Consider the following 15,463-nt stretch of genomic DNA (forward strand, 5'->3'; position numbering starts at 1 on the left):
CAATAAAATTACAGATTCATATTACACAGTGATAAGCGGCCCAAAAATCACTGTGTAAGATGAGACAACACTAGCAAAATGCTGAAAAGTCTGTTTCTTGCATATTAACACCTGTATCAAGTCCTATTTTCCCCACTGGTCACCTTCCAGTCACCTGACTAGACACCCCTCCTCCCAGTTTGAGATTGGCAGGCAGTTGTAATGTGGAAGCTGCACGGGAGATAAAAGCATGAGAAATCTTTAAGTAAAATTAATTTCATAATTAAAGGTACCCTGCAGAATCTTTCCTTAGAAATGAGTAAAACCTGCCAAATTCCTTAATGAGAATTTTCCTTCTTAATGAGAGTTTTCCTTGTGACAGTGTTGCTTTTACGGTTCAGCATGAAATGTGTAGAGGGTACACAGGATCTACTTTTCCCCTGCCTTTCATTTATGTAGTTTCCCCTGCCTTTTAATGTAGTTATCATTGCAGTAGAATTGGTCATGTCCTGTGACCTGAGACGTCTTTAAGACCAGTCATCTTTTTTTGGTGGGGGGTCATTTCTTTCATTCTGTACAACTCCAGGATATATGCTTGAGTGGTCTCTTAATAACAATGATGGATTGTATAGAAAATCAAAATAGCTTACTTCTCGTTCTGAAAAGGCCTGAGCACATGGGAATGGGCCTCTACAATGTCAGAGACCCAGATTTTTCTGTGTTGCTTGACCAGGTGTCAGTGTGGCCACAGCCTTACATTCCAAGGTGGCCATCTTGTGGGGGTGTAGTTTGTAGGAGAAAAGAACCAAGAAGAAATAAACTTGTGCATTTGTGCTGAGGTTTAGATCTAGAATGGCCTCCTAAGTCTCGTGTTCAGAGTTGGGGTTTTGTAGAGGGTATTTCTTCTCATCAGTGATGGATTAGTTTGTAGCTAATTGTGATATTAGAAGGTGGGGCCTACTTGGGAAAGGTGTGTCACTGGCCCATTCCTGTGGAGGGTGCTTGTCTCCCTGTTTGCTTGGTCCTTTCACACTTCCTTCAGCTTCCTGTCTGCTATGAGGTGATGCTTTTTTTTTTTTTAATGTTTTATTATGGAAAAATGGTAACATACCCAAAAATCCAGAGGCAATTGAATTTCCATATACCCCTTGCAGCATCAACGAAGAATCTCTCATGATTCCCCTCCATTTTTTTTTTTTTTTTTCTGGAGAGTTTTTGGTTTTTTTTGCATTTCAAAATTTTATTGGTACTTTGTAGATACACATAATTATAACACTTACCATAGGAAATCTGTACTTGTACATGATACATATTTTTTCCCAATCTCCTCCCCTCACCTCCCACCCAACCTTTCCCTCCTTATTTGAAAAGCTCTGAGAAATTCATAATCTGTTTAGTCATTCTTATAGCAGTTTTATACATGCAGACAGAAACATTGCATGCATCTTAAAAGGCAGAGACATTGGTTTTAGAATATTTAGTAGGAATACAGAATAATTTATTAGAATTTGATTCTGCATTGATGCTGTTTTTCTAACAAATTAAAAAGATGGTAAGTCAGGCCTGAGTAGTTCCTGCAGAAAAGAGCTATTGTTGGATCCACCTTTATCCTACATGTATCTACCTAGTTTAACCATTCATAGAAAAGGGCTTTTGAAACACAAGGAATGCTGATAATTTTAATTCTAATTAAGACCCTTGTTGTGGAACTAGTTTGTCTTTTTATTTGCTTGCTTGTGGACCCACACCACATACTGATAGGTGAGTCAAGGCATGATTCTTCAGCTCAGCTTTCCGAATCCAGCTATTCCTAATTCATGGTACTGACCCTACGATGCCTGCTCTTTGCCATCCTTGCTTACACAAGTATCTTAACCTTTTGCTGACAATTTATCTTGGAAGCAGGTTTCTTTTAAAAACTGTGTCCTTATTCTATATGCGTATAATTATTGGGATGTCAATTTCTAGACAAATTGGGACTGTTTGCTACTTTCTAAAGCAGTAGCATATATAGTAAAACTATACTTGAATGACTAGCAGGGCAAGATTGAGCCTTTGTGGTATAGTTAATTATTTCACCTAGTTTTAAAACACTGTAATCTAAAGCATTGGTACATATTTGACCATTTGATTAAATATTGTTAACTTATACTAAATCAGGTCCTGTGGTATATATGTGAAGATTTAAAGTCTGATTCATAGAAAAGCATGCATCCAAATGAATACAGCATTCTATGTAAATATCTCCATATTTGTTTTCTTTCTGGTTTGGAACAAATTTTAAAAGTGATTTTCAGCACTTCTATAGACCACAAGGTAGCATTTGTGTTTTTACAGACATTTATATTATACCAGGCATGGTGCACACCTGTAATCCCAGCACTTGGGAGGCTGAGGCAGGAGGATCACTGCAAGTTTGAGATCAGCCTGGGCTACAAAGTGAGTTCAAGGTCAGCCCAAGCTGCCTAGTGAGACTGTCTCAAAAAGAAAAAAATATATATCAAAAATCTCTTTGGAGGACCTGGGGTATGGCTAAATGGCAGAATACTTATCTAGCATGCATGAAGCCTAGGTTTAATCCCCAGCACTACAAAGAAAAAAAAGGAAAAGAAAATTCCTTTGGATGTCAGTTCATCTTTTCGAGAAATGTAGTAGGCTGCATTTCTTAGCTTTGGTAGGGACTCTTGGCCTGGAGGCATTCAGTGGATTACATTGTTTCAGACTAAGTGCTTGAGTATCTTCCCATTATGAAATCTTGTGTGGGCATGAGCTTTACTGGAGAATACTTTAGGTAGGCTTGCGGCCTACAAGGTCTTTGCGAGGAAGAGTAACCTGATTGGTAAATCCTAGCAGTACCAGTGTTCTTTTCCTCTTCCCCCACCTAGGATGAGAAGGCTGATGACTTAGTTGATAGGACTATGAGAGTGTTTGCCCTGCTATTGAAAAGAACTTACTGCTGGGTGGTGATGTATGCTTGTAATCTCAGCATTTAGGAAGCTGAGGCAGAATTGTTAAAAGTTCTTCAACTTCAAGAAGTTTTCAAGTTCTTTCTGCCATTGACTTCTAGGTTACAAGTGGTTACTGTTTTATGAAGGAATAAGTGGGTTGTGCCAAGCACATCATGTGCAGAAGGCAACTTTCTCCTCTACATTTGGAGATCATTATTGGGGAAAAGATACAGTTTTGATACAAATTGCTACCTTCTTAGCTTATCATATTTTCTGTGAACTTCTTAGCAAAAGAAAATTTAAAAATGAAATTTTGAGTAATGTTTGTCATAGGGAATATAGATTGGATTGCAGATTTCTTTCTGTAAGAATTTTCTAAATTTTGTTTGTTTTTTTTTTTTTTTCAATATAAACAGAACAAAACATAACCAGGGTTTTCTTTGTGCAAAGGATATAGACAGGGAAGGAGGGTGCACTACATAAGACACAAATGGTAATTTAAGTGTAGAAAATCAGAAAGTAGAGGTGGTATACATCACCACCTAATGTTCTTAATAGGTGACTTCTAGAACTTGAAATGTATATAGGAATTATTTGGGGATCTTAAAATGCAGATTGTTGGGGCTGGGGATTTAGCTCAGCGGCATAAGCACCTGCCTTGCAAGCAGGCGGTCGTGAGTTCGATCCTTGGTACCGATTTTTAAAAAATGCAGATTGTTTAGGTTGGGGTACAGTCTCAAGTCTGCTTTGAGGGGGGCAGCGTTAGGGACTGAACTAAGGCATTATGCTTATTCGACCACTGAGCTTACGATTCCAGCCATTTTTAAATTTTTGAGCATGCGCTGTAATCCTCCTGCCTCAGCCTCTCAAAATAGCCAAGGTTACAAGCCTGGTTCACTTCAAGGAACACATCTGCATTCTACCAGTTTGTTGTTGCTTGTTGAGGGATCACACTTTGAACAGTGGGTCTGTGGGACATTCGGGGTATATGCATATTTAATAACCGTACATACTGAAGCTTTTCCTGTGCCAGGCACAGAACAGTAAAATGAAAGGATGAGCACTGGAATCTGATAACGGATTTTAACTGAAGTTCTTTGCTTTCCTAGCTTAACTGTGCACAGATTTTTCTCTAAGGTAGAGAAATCTCCCAAGCTTGGCACCATTGATAAATTAGGTTGAGATGAGTCTTTGTCATGGGGTCTGTCAGATGCATTGTAGGGATGCAGAGGCAGCATCCCTAGCCTCTACCTACTAGAATCCAAAGTACCTTCCCTCCCCGTTGTGATAATCCAGAAATGACTATAGATGAAATTGTTTTAAGTTACTCCCTGATTGAGAATCACTGTTGTAAAGGCTACTGTTGATCACTGAAATGGTGGGGGTGGGAATGATGTATTTAATGAGTAGTATGCCTTATCATGAAGATTCTACATGACGCAGATACAGTTCATAGGCAGTCTTTACTTCATCTTACTATCCTCAAATAGCAGCATCTTACTATCCTCAAATAGTATTTTCATTTTATGCAGTAATTGTACTGTGGGGTATCAGGAATTACTTGAAATTTTAGGTAGGTAAATGCAATTTTTTTTTTTTTTTAATCTTTTTGAGACAGGGTCTCACTGTATAGTTCAGGCTGGCCTTGAGCTCACTTTGTAACTTAGGCTGATCTCAAACTCACTTCCTGCTTCACCCTCCTGAGTGCTGGGATTACACGGGTAGAATGTTAATTTACAATGTTGTTGGTCCTGAGTCCGCCTGTTTTTGAAATATGCTGTTACACTTCAGCTGCTTTACCTGTTTCTTAACTCATGCATTGCTGCTGTTTCTAACTAAGCCTTTAAAATTATACCTAAAATAACATGTAACTTAGAGGCTTATGTGTCTGTAAGCCAAGGTTTTTTTCTTCCAATGAAAAATCTAAAGTTGGATTCTAACTTTGCTTCAGCATGATCTTGCTAAGAAATCTGTAGTATTGTCTGAAACTTGAAATCAGCTTTGGCTTTTGACTGTTGAAATGGAAAAGCAGAGCAATCTGTACTAAGTACTGAGTATGGAAGAAGAGGATGACACAAAAACACCATTATAAAACAAAAACAGAGTGAAGCTGAATATGTTCCTGCCACTTTGAACCACCAGTGGGTGGCACATGTGTGACTGTCCTACTGGGCAGTTTGTACTTCTGTTCATACCAGTGGAACAGTAAATGCGCGTATCACCGATGGTTCAAGTCACCTGGCAGTGAGACATATCAATTTTGATCCTGTGTTAAACATTATTTTGTGAGAAATGTTAGACTTGAAAATTTTAAGACAATTCAGGGAGCCACCAAGCTATATTCCCAGCCCTTAAAAAAATTTGAGTCAAGATCTTGCCAAGTTACACATGCTGTACGTACGACTGCTCTAATGACAGTCTTTTAGAATTGGTTTTATTAATTTCTCAAGGGTTTATCTTCTATATAACTTTTATTTTGTGTTACCAACTTTAATAGCTTTAGACTTTGTATAATCATCAGTTTAGTGTCAGTGTCTGTCAGATTTATCCAGTGGAGATGTTGCCTGTCAGTCAGACTTTTCTGTGCCAAAATTGTCTTGTGCTTTGTGAATAATCCTTGCTCTTTAAGGTTTATGTATATATGAAGTCAGAAAGCATTATAGAAATAAAACACCATGTCAAAATGAGTATCTTTTAAAATGAATGTATTGGTTTTGACTTAGAAGGAAAAACTGACTTGTATTTCTTTTGCCTTGTGCAGAAGTTTTAGTTTATTTTGAAGTGTTTTGGTTACAAACAAATCTTAAACATCTTTTTAAAGAAAATCTAAATGGGCTGGCTAGGGCCCAGGCTGGAGGTGGAGCTGCCCTGCTCCTCTGCCACAGCCATGTTTTTGGATGCACATTGGCAACCGTTGCCTGTGATCGCTGGAACATCTAGGTGGCTGGTGGACAGGGGACTGTTTTCCCATCCAGTATAGAGCATCAACAATTCCAGTATACTTTGGATAATGATGTGCTAACACTGGAACAGAGAAAATTTTGTGATAACAGTTTTCTTGACATTAAAAACTTGGTGTCTGATGCTGATATTTTGGGATGATTTTCAAAAAAATCTGCAGAAATGTGAAAGCACCAGGAATGAATACAGGTAATGAGATGTGAACATTTTGAAGTCAGAATATACTGCAAGTGAGAAGAGATTTGAAAGATCCATGGTTTCAAAGAATATGAAGAGCTCCTTAGATACTGCACTCTCCCCAGATTCTGAAATATGTGGAGTGCTTTACTGGACCTATTATGGCTGTGCACACAATGCTGATAAACGGACCTGGCAGTAAGACAGCAGGTCTTTTTGAGACAGGGTCTCACTGTATAGTTCAGGCTGACCTTGACCTCACTTTGTAACTTAGGCTGGTCTCAAACTCACTTCCTGCTGGCAGTAAGACAGCAGGTCATCCTGTGCACCAGGATCTGCACTATTTACCTTTTCGACCCATTGATCACATTGTTGGTATTTGGACCACAGTGGAGCACACTGCCCAGATAAAAAGTTGTTTGTTCGTGCCTCCAGGCACCCACAAAAGTTCTGTGAAGCCACATGGTTACCCCAGTGGGAGGGTGGAGTGAATCTAATGTTCCACAGGATCCAGGACTATGAACAGGACAATACCTATATACATCTCATAATGGACAAGGGAGACACTGTTTTCTTTCATCCTTTGGTTGTCCATGGATCTGGCTGGAACAGAACTCAAGGTTTTAGGAAAGTAATTTTCTGCCATTATGCCAGTGCCAGTTGCCACATCACTGTGAAGGGCACCAATCAAGACATTGAGAAAGAAGTGATAAAAATAGCAAACAAATTTGGCACAACTAATGTCAGCTTGAAGGATATTTGGAAGTTTCGAGCCTAGCTTGTGACAGGAGAACAAATTAACCTTTGAAATAGCCCAGGGTGGGGAGAAAAATAAAACTGCCCGTAGTGCTTTTAAAAGAAGCCAAGGGCCCAGAATATAGCCCAGCAGCATAACACCTGGCAAACATCAGGTCGAGTTCCATTCTCAGTATCAAAATAAATAAAATGAAACAAGGATTCTAAGGAAACGATTTTCTTATTGGAGTGGTGTAATCTATTCTCTTTAACAATCAAATTTGTATCGGGACTCAATTTATAGAGTTAATCTTGCATTGGGGTATGTTGCTTTAGTGGAAGTAAAAAGTGAAATAAATGTAAGTGGCATATCCATAGTCTCTTTCTGTATCCTCAGATTGTCACACAGACTAATGACAAATTTCATCATCTTCAAACAGGGATAATTGGGCTATAAACGCAAGAGTGTTGTCTTATACTTTAAAAAAAAAAGATTAAGATGAAAGAGGACATAACAAAACAGATCAGAACAGAACAATTTAAGCAACATAGTGTTTCACCAACAGGACAACCCGACATAACAGTAGCAGGTACCACAGTTTCTCTTTCCTTGAAATATTTGAGTGTACTTTCATACACTACAGTATCAAACATAACAAAATAGTATAATAAAACCATTCAAGAGAATGAAAGTATTACAGGGTACTCAGAAACAACAGAAAACGAACAATGTTTACTATATTATCTCCTTGTCCATAAAAATTTTTGTTTATACTATCACACATAATAAAATCAATAAGATAAACATGATAAAACCATCTCTGGGATACTTTTGAAGTAACTGGCTTTTTAAAAATGCATGCAGAGCTGAGATGACTTAATCAAATTAAGTGCCCAGGTGAAGACAGGTAGACGTTAGGCAAAATTGTGAAGTACATTAGTTGTTGTTACTCCTTTTCCCCTATACGCACAACTTTCCTATTTGTGATTATTCAGATTGACTTTAAATTACATGTTTTTCTGAAGTATATTGTAACCAGTGCTTGCAATTGAAGAGAGGGGGACAGAAGGCCTTAGCTGATCTGAGTGTAAATCTAGTGAGTCAATTTACTGAAAAATGGCAGGACACTAGAACAGACCCATGTAGATTTTCCTGTTGCCTGTTTTGATACTAGCCTTGTGAGAACAGGTCTGCTCAGTTTCTAGACCAGTAGATCCTAACTTTCTCAAAACTGAGAAAGCAAAAAGAGCTCCTACCTAGAGCAGACTCCTGTAGCATATTTTTTGCTTATTTTTTTTCTAATTAAGAAGAAACAATGCATAAGTATATGCATTATCTAGTAACAACAATGTCTAAAGTTTTGTGTTGTTTTAATTCCAGCAAGACTTGGTCATTTCAGTAGATTCTCAGACCTTTTACAATAGTAATAGTACCTGTGGCTCACAGATTAGGACTCCTGTTGCGTAATTGATGATTTCAGCTACAGCACATTGTTTCACATAACAGTGACTTGTTTCTGTGCCATCTTTAGCCTCCATTTTTGAAGTTTTAACAGAAATGATACATTTTTCTGTTATTCTTTCCCCACACTCTTTTCTGAAGTTATACTCAAAAGCACATTAAATTATAAAGTAACAATCTTTACTTGGCTTTATACTTACACATAACAAACTGAAAATTTTAAGATTTAATGTTCCTGAAATCCCAGCACTCAGGAGGCTGAGGCAGATAGGTTCCCTTGAGTTTGAGGCCAGCCTAAACTGCACAGCAAGAGACCCTGTCTCGAAACAAAAAAGACAATATTCCTAACCGGGTGCTCTACTTCCAGTAATCTATACCAGTGGTTCCACAGGCAAAAAAGGAGGGACAGGGCTGGGGGCTTAGCTCAGGGGTACAAATGCCTGTTTGGCAAATGCAAGGTCCTGAGTTTGATCCCTGGCACCAAAAATAAATACATAAAAATATAAATATAAAAATAAAAAGGAGGGACATGTTTGTTTACAAACTAGTACTAGGCCTTAGGCCTCCAAGGAGTTTTTTTTGTTGAGTTTGAACTCACGACCTCACATTTGGCAGGCAAGTGCTTTTGTCACTGAGCTAAATCCCCAGACTGGAATCCTTAATTTTTAAAGTTGCATATACTACTGCTCAATGAAAATTGAGATCAAACAATTATCTGTATATTCTTTAACTTTTAATAGAACTGAGCCCAACTACTGTGTTATTTCCAGGGTTAGATTTTTTTTTTTTAAAGGTTGGTTTCTTAGCATCACTTTGGATGTGAAGAAAACAATATAGCTGGGCTGGGCAAGGTGGCTCATGCTTATAAAGTCCCAGCACTGAGGGAGGCTGAGGCAGGACAACCACAAATTCAAGATTAGCCTGGGGAACTTTGAAAAATACTTTATAGTGAGCCCTAGGTTCAATCCTTAGTACCACAAAGTAAACAAAACAGTATAGCTTCTAACTGGTAGTCTTTTTAAGAAACAGCTTGGAATATTGTCAGCACTGGACTTACAGGGCTTAGCTTCTTGTTTCAACCTTGATTCTTTACCTATAAATAATTCATAGTAGGTCTTTTTATTTATATCTTAAAGAATAAATTGCCTAGAAGGCAAAGTCAAGGTGCTGGCAGTTTCAGCTACTGACTAGTTAGGGCACCTCTTAAGTTTCCAGACAGTTGTCTTAGCCCATTCCCTGCAGAGCTCAGAGGTTATTCCAGGGTATTTTAGAAGGACATTAACTCCCCATTCACGAAGGCTTCTACTGCATCACCTACTTAACTTCTAACAGCCACATGTCCTAACACCTTCCCCCACTGGGGTTACCATAAGGGCCGGGAATGCAGACCTCTGATAAAGAACCTGTTCCAATTTCAAGAGATAAAGTAATGGGGGTAAAATCCTTCCACTGGAGAGGTACAGCTTGTTTCTGTCAGAGCTGACAGAAAGTTGTGATTATCATATAAAAGTAGAACTCTTGTAAACACAAATATAAATGACTTTATAGTGGAAAAAGGTCTCTCCATTTGTTATCTGGAACAAGTTTTCAATAGTTCTTAGGAATGCCCACCACAAGAAAATATTGAAGGGTCACACTGTTTTTGAGCTAGTGGGAATAACTGACAAAAAGTTAAATGGTGAGCAGTACCATTTAATGAGGTGACTGGGTATACTGCTTTACGGTCTCAGTGTGTCTCTAGAGGGTGATCCTCTTGCTTCAGCTTCCCACAGTGCTGAGGTTACAGGCATGTGCCACCCACCTTATTTCCGTGTGACACAGGTGATACCAGCTTGGGTTGAGTAAGTTGCTATGGTCATATAGTAACTTTCTCTTCTTGGCCAGGTCCTTCTATAAAAATTACAGTACCATGTCATCTTCCCTAGCATGTTTTTTCTGTAAGCTCATTCCTCAAATCCATGTTCCGATGCATCTCCCACTCTTAATATTTATAAAGAAAGAAAAAAATCTGTACACCGTATTAGGTTCTAGGAAAGTAGACGCCCTACTAGGCTTTTTATTCCTCTTTCTTCTCATCTTAAAAGGAACTGAACCTGATTTTTAACCACCTCTTGACAACAGTAATTGTCCTATTTAGTATCAGAACCCTTGATAGTGCACTGCCTAGTTTAATGAATATTAAATGTTTAAAGAGATCCAGTTCACATCATATACTTAAAAGTGCATCTTTTCATGCCCTGTAGAAATTAGTACTGACTCTTCAAGGACTTCTTGTTGTTTCACAGACACACCATTCCTAAAAGATGTAAGTCAACTCCGATGAAATTCTGTAAACTAGTCAGTCTGTACGTTTACCTCATGCCACAGCCTTGCTGGAGGAAGGGCTTTTTTACATTAGTGGCAGAACCATTTCCCCACCGTTTTGTCTTTTTTCAATACCATAATATTCCAGTTACTGATTTGTGCATCAGGTATATTCTTCATGGATTTTAGGCTTTAGAGGGTAAAAAAATTTTGAAATTATGTTACTACATTAAATACAAACCACTCTGGAAACAAAAATGATGCTTTGGAAAGGTATTATGGCCAAATTAGGTTCCCAGGGTATTTAATAGGTATAAAAATTGGATTAATGTTCAAATTACAATGTTTAGAGAGTACACAGATAGTATTTGATATACGTGGAAATGAAACTGAGTAACTTGAAATTGGATACTTGTCCGTCTCCCCCCACCGAGTAAAGTTATAAGATCAGGGGGATAAAGATCAAGGAAGAAAAACCATCAAGTCAGAAAAACAACTTTTGTGCTTAAAATGTCCACAAATTACAAGTGTCAAGGAAAAATTTGTCATGTGTCACTGTCAGCTTTTGTGTGGTAATGTGTGTTTCTCTGTATTGTTTACACTTTACGAGCCAAGGTAAGATTTAAGAAGTCCTTTAGAAGAGATACAACATTTTGTCTACAGCTTATTTGATGGGTATGCCCTCAGTTCTGCTTAAAAAGGTAATTTTTTTCCTAGGAGAATCCACATATTAAACAAAGAGGGAAAAGAGAAGTGATCATTTTCTCTTTTAAGACCATATAAAAATTGGGATGGTGCCACTATCTATTTACCTGTTGATACATTATTTCACAGTGCGGGTCCCAAAGGTGACAACATCTATGAGTGGAGATCTACCATTCTAGGACCTCCAGGATCTGTGTATGAAGGTGGTGTATTCTTCCTAGATATCACTTTTACTCCAGAATACCCCTTCAAACCTCCAAAGGTAAGAAATCCCCCCGATTTAATTTTCCACTACAAAACTGGATTTCTTTTATGTCTTAAGGAATCTATATATGTGAATGTACCAAAATACTTCTACCTGTGCCTCATTTGGCAGAGACCATATCTGTGAGTGAGTGGTTTAAATTACATTATTTTTGTTTTTATGAAATAGGGGCTCAATATCTCAGAGTGATCTTGAGTGCTGGGATTAAGGTGTATGCCACCACACCAGATGAAGTGTGCTATTGATAGTAATGTTAGTAACCCAGAATTAATCACCTATTTTCTGCCCTACAGAAAAGACACACAAAGTTAAAAGTAGTTTTTATATCCATACACTGAAACTAAAGAATCAGAATCTCCTGATAAAGCTTTGAAGTCTCTTTCTTCTCATCTTTCAGTTTTGTTCAAATTGTTCCTTAGTTCTCTGACTATGATAGGTGGGGATCGCCCAAATCACTCATTTCTTGAATACCCAACAATTTATGATTTGCAAGTCCAGTCAAAAGTAGCAACAAGAATTGAAAGTCATTTTTTAAAAAACAGTAATTACAGTAATTTTACATTGGTATCTCAAAAGTTAGGAAACCAAACAAAATAACTGATATTCTCATGTGACTCATCTTAATGTCCAGGCTGGGGGATTTTGCTGGAATGTCTGGATTTGGTATATGGGTCATATAAAGCAAAAATAGATCTTCACATTTGTAAAAGTTTTTTCTTGTTTGTTTGTTTTTGGTGTGTAGACATTCTTTGGCTAATTTTTCATATCATGGATGATTTATGGTTCTCAGTGTTTGATTCTGACACTTTGTAGAAGTGTAGTACTGTCAGATAACACAAGAGGTCAGCAAACGATTAGCTGTTGAAATGTAGTATTAAGGTGAGAAGGAAGTATTGAACTTTGCTTTTGTCACTGAACATTACTTTTAAATGAAATTGACAATATCAGAGATGTTACCATCTCACCTCAGATTTACAAAACTGTGTTAATCTGTCTTGTCTGCTTTAAATTACTGTAATATGTTATCTACCTTTTAACAAACACAACAGCAGGGAGTTTGTTTAGGATCATTCAGTTAAAACATTTTTGCTCTTTGAACATTGTTTCACACGACCTTATTTTTTTAGGTTACATTTCGGACAAGAATCTATCACTGTAACATTAACAGTCAAGGAGTTATTTGCTTGGATATATTGAAAGATAATTGGAGTCCAGCACTAACTATTTCTAAAGTCCTCCTTTCTATCTGCTCACTTCTTACAGACTGTAATCCTGGTAAGGTTATTGATAATATTTTTTACATTTTATTCCTCACCTGAAAAATTCTTGTTTTCTACTTAAACTAAGATTATTCTAAATATTTTATTTTTGTAAGAGCTTTAAAGGAAATTTTTAATCAAGAGAAGTTGAATTCACTAGTTGAAAAATGTAGCCATTTTATCACTAATTGTCACATTCTAGAAAGGAGATGTTTTAAGACTTACAATGTTTTTCTGGGGTTTTCACATTTTGAATCATTGCCTTATTTTTTCCATGTAATTCTCTTAAAAAACAAACCACCTACTCTATAAATGCTGGGTTTCTTGTGGCCTGATCCAGAACTCAAAGCTGAGGTTGGCCCTCAATCTTTGAAAATGCTCCCCCTTTTGGGGGGGGGGCTTAATCATGCTTAATGATTTACTGAGTTGTGATTTTTGTTGAACCTTCATTTTCTTTTATTTAGAAAATGCTTTTTCTTTTGGTTATATCAAGTTTTTACTTCTCACTAGGCACACTTTAAGGTTTCATATAGCGTTCACTGGGCCATGAAGAGGGCCACTGAACAGAGATCATGTGAACACAGCTGTGCGTTCATAGTAGGCTGGTGCCACACATTGCTGATTCTATTGAGTTTCAGGGAACAAAACAGCAGAGAAACTCCATTGAGTGGTATTTGTTAAGACTGAAACAGAATAAGGAAATAAAGCTAGAGCATTCTGTTTCCCACCTCATCTTCTTGTTAAAATAGAAGGAAAAACACAAGAGTGGGAAGTGGTATTTCTAACAGATTAGATCACAAATATTCTGTTATAATTGGCTATAAAATGTTATTTTCCTCTCTGCAAAGTAATCTAGTTTTTCTTTCCCCCCAGCTGACCCTTTGGTGGGAAGTATTGCCACTCAGTATATGACCAACAGAGCAGAACATGACAGAATGGCCAGACAGTGGACCAAGAGATACGCTACATAAATTGAACTGCGTTTTCACAATTCTTACATTATTTGTCTGTCACAGAAGAGAGCTGCTTATGATTTAAAGGGGCAGGGGAGGGTGGGAGTTGGTAAAGAGTAGGGTATTTCTATAACAGATATTATTCAGTCTTATTTCCTAAGATTTTGTTGTAACTTAAGGTATCTTGCTACAGTAAACAAAATTGGTAATAGCAACTTTTAAAACTCATTAGTTCTACAATATTGGCTGAAATGTAATACAGAAAAGAATGTATACTAGATATTTGGGTTATATTGGATTCAACTGCTTGTATGTAATTTTTAAACAGCTTAATTTTGTACAGGTTCACACATGGCCATTTATGTAAAGTCATTGTAAGATGGCCTACTTCTTCCTACTTCTTTGTTTTAAATTGGAATTTGGCTCTTCTTGGAAGGGAACATTGATATTTAACAGAGTTTTTAAGACTGTCATCTCATATATATATATAAATAAATATAAATATATATATAAAATAGATGTGGCTATAAGACACCATGTAGGATATGAGTAGTTAATGTATTTTATTTTATATGAAATTTACTTTAAAGGTTTGAATCAGGACTTCTGAGAACCTGTAGTGAAATACCTTAAGCTGTTAAGTGTAAGGCGTGGAATAGGAGTCACTGAGTGGATTAGTTATATGTTGTAGACTTCTTACGTCTGCATTTGTTATTGTGTTAATAAACCATATTAAAAACAATCAGCTAACACTCCCCTGTTCATTTACTATCCTTTGCCTTTTGATTGCAGTTTCTAAATTTTTCTTTTCTAAATAACTTAATGAAATATGACTTAAGACTGGTACTTCATACAGCAGTAGATCAGGAGATGTCTTGAAAGGTTAAATCTCATACAAACTCTGCTGCATCTTTATTTATTTACCTTTCTGGAAAAAAGGGTGTTACTATGTAGCTCAGGCTGGTCTTGGACCCAATCCAAATGCTGGGATTATACGCGTACACTACCAGGCATCTTTAAAAAGCATTTTCTAACTTGCAGATGATGTGATAAGAAGCAGGTAAGACCTTGATTCTGTCCACTGAGAGTACAATTTCCATAACCCTGTGTGACCCTTCCAAATAACCCCTACTACACATACATTCACTATAGCTTTTTGTGGTAAGTACAGATACTCATATAGATTTACATTGCTACATTGCATTCAGTAGAAAGAAGCAAACTGCAAGGTCTGTTAAATTAAAAATTGTAAGAATTTTTAAAAATTATACATAGCAACAAGCTTATTTTTGTAAGAATTACCTTTTATATATGTAGTATTGACGTGAACTCACTAAAGCAACTTAATCTTAAAAGTCTTCCATTTAAAATATTAGCTTACTTGATGTTTTAACATCTTATTTATTTATAAGTCAAATATTTGGTCATCTGCTTGATTCACATTGAATCAACAGGCTTACTTCCTCTAAAAGTTACAATGCTGTCTACTTGCTAAATAAAATTAACCACATTGTTCAGATCTTCAGAGAATCATAGCATAGTCCAGTATTTTATGATGTATTTTACTGCACATGACTAGGCATCTAGAAAGACATAGTATTCCTGTCATTAATTGCTTAGTCATTTTTAAAACGAGCCTCTATGTTTTTGGTTTATCAACAAAGGCTGGAGCTGAAGAACAAAAGGATGCTACAAAGTATGATGAACCTATTTCC

The 15,463-nt window shown here is 37.0% G+C and overlaps 1 protein-coding gene and 1 pseudogene across 7 annotated transcripts in view; both read left to right on the top strand.

Moving 5' to 3' along the window:
- Positions 1 to 14,500, top strand: part of Ube2e1 (ubiquitin conjugating enzyme E2 E1) — an 86,077-nt gene extending 71,577 nt beyond the window's left edge. For all 7 annotated transcript variants that reach the window (XM_005008299.4, XM_063257009.1, XM_005008300.4 and 4 more), the window contains 3 exons: positions 11,401 to 11,533; positions 12,664 to 12,811; positions 13,669 to 14,500. In XM_005008299.4, coding sequence (XP_005008356.1) covers positions 11,401 to 11,533; positions 12,664 to 12,811; positions 13,669 to 13,766 — 379 coding nt within the window. In that variant the 3' untranslated portion in view covers positions 13,767 to 14,500. The remainder of the gene's footprint in view (positions 1 to 11,400; positions 11,534 to 12,663; positions 12,812 to 13,668) is intronic.
- LOC106025770 (phytanoyl-CoA dioxygenase, peroxisomal-like) lies at positions 6,142 to 7,760 on the top strand (annotated as a pseudogene).
- Positions 14,501 to 15,463: the final 963 nt, after the last annotated feature.

The sequence above is a fragment of the Cavia porcellus genome, unplaced genomic scaffold (genome assembly GCF_034190915.1).
Source record: "Cavia porcellus strain 051 isolate PalLab524CR breed Dunkin Hartley unplaced genomic scaffold, mCavPor4.1 scaffold_10, whole genome shotgun sequence".
In the NCBI taxonomy this organism is placed as follows: Eukaryota; Metazoa; Chordata; class Mammalia; order Rodentia; family Caviidae; genus Cavia; species Cavia porcellus.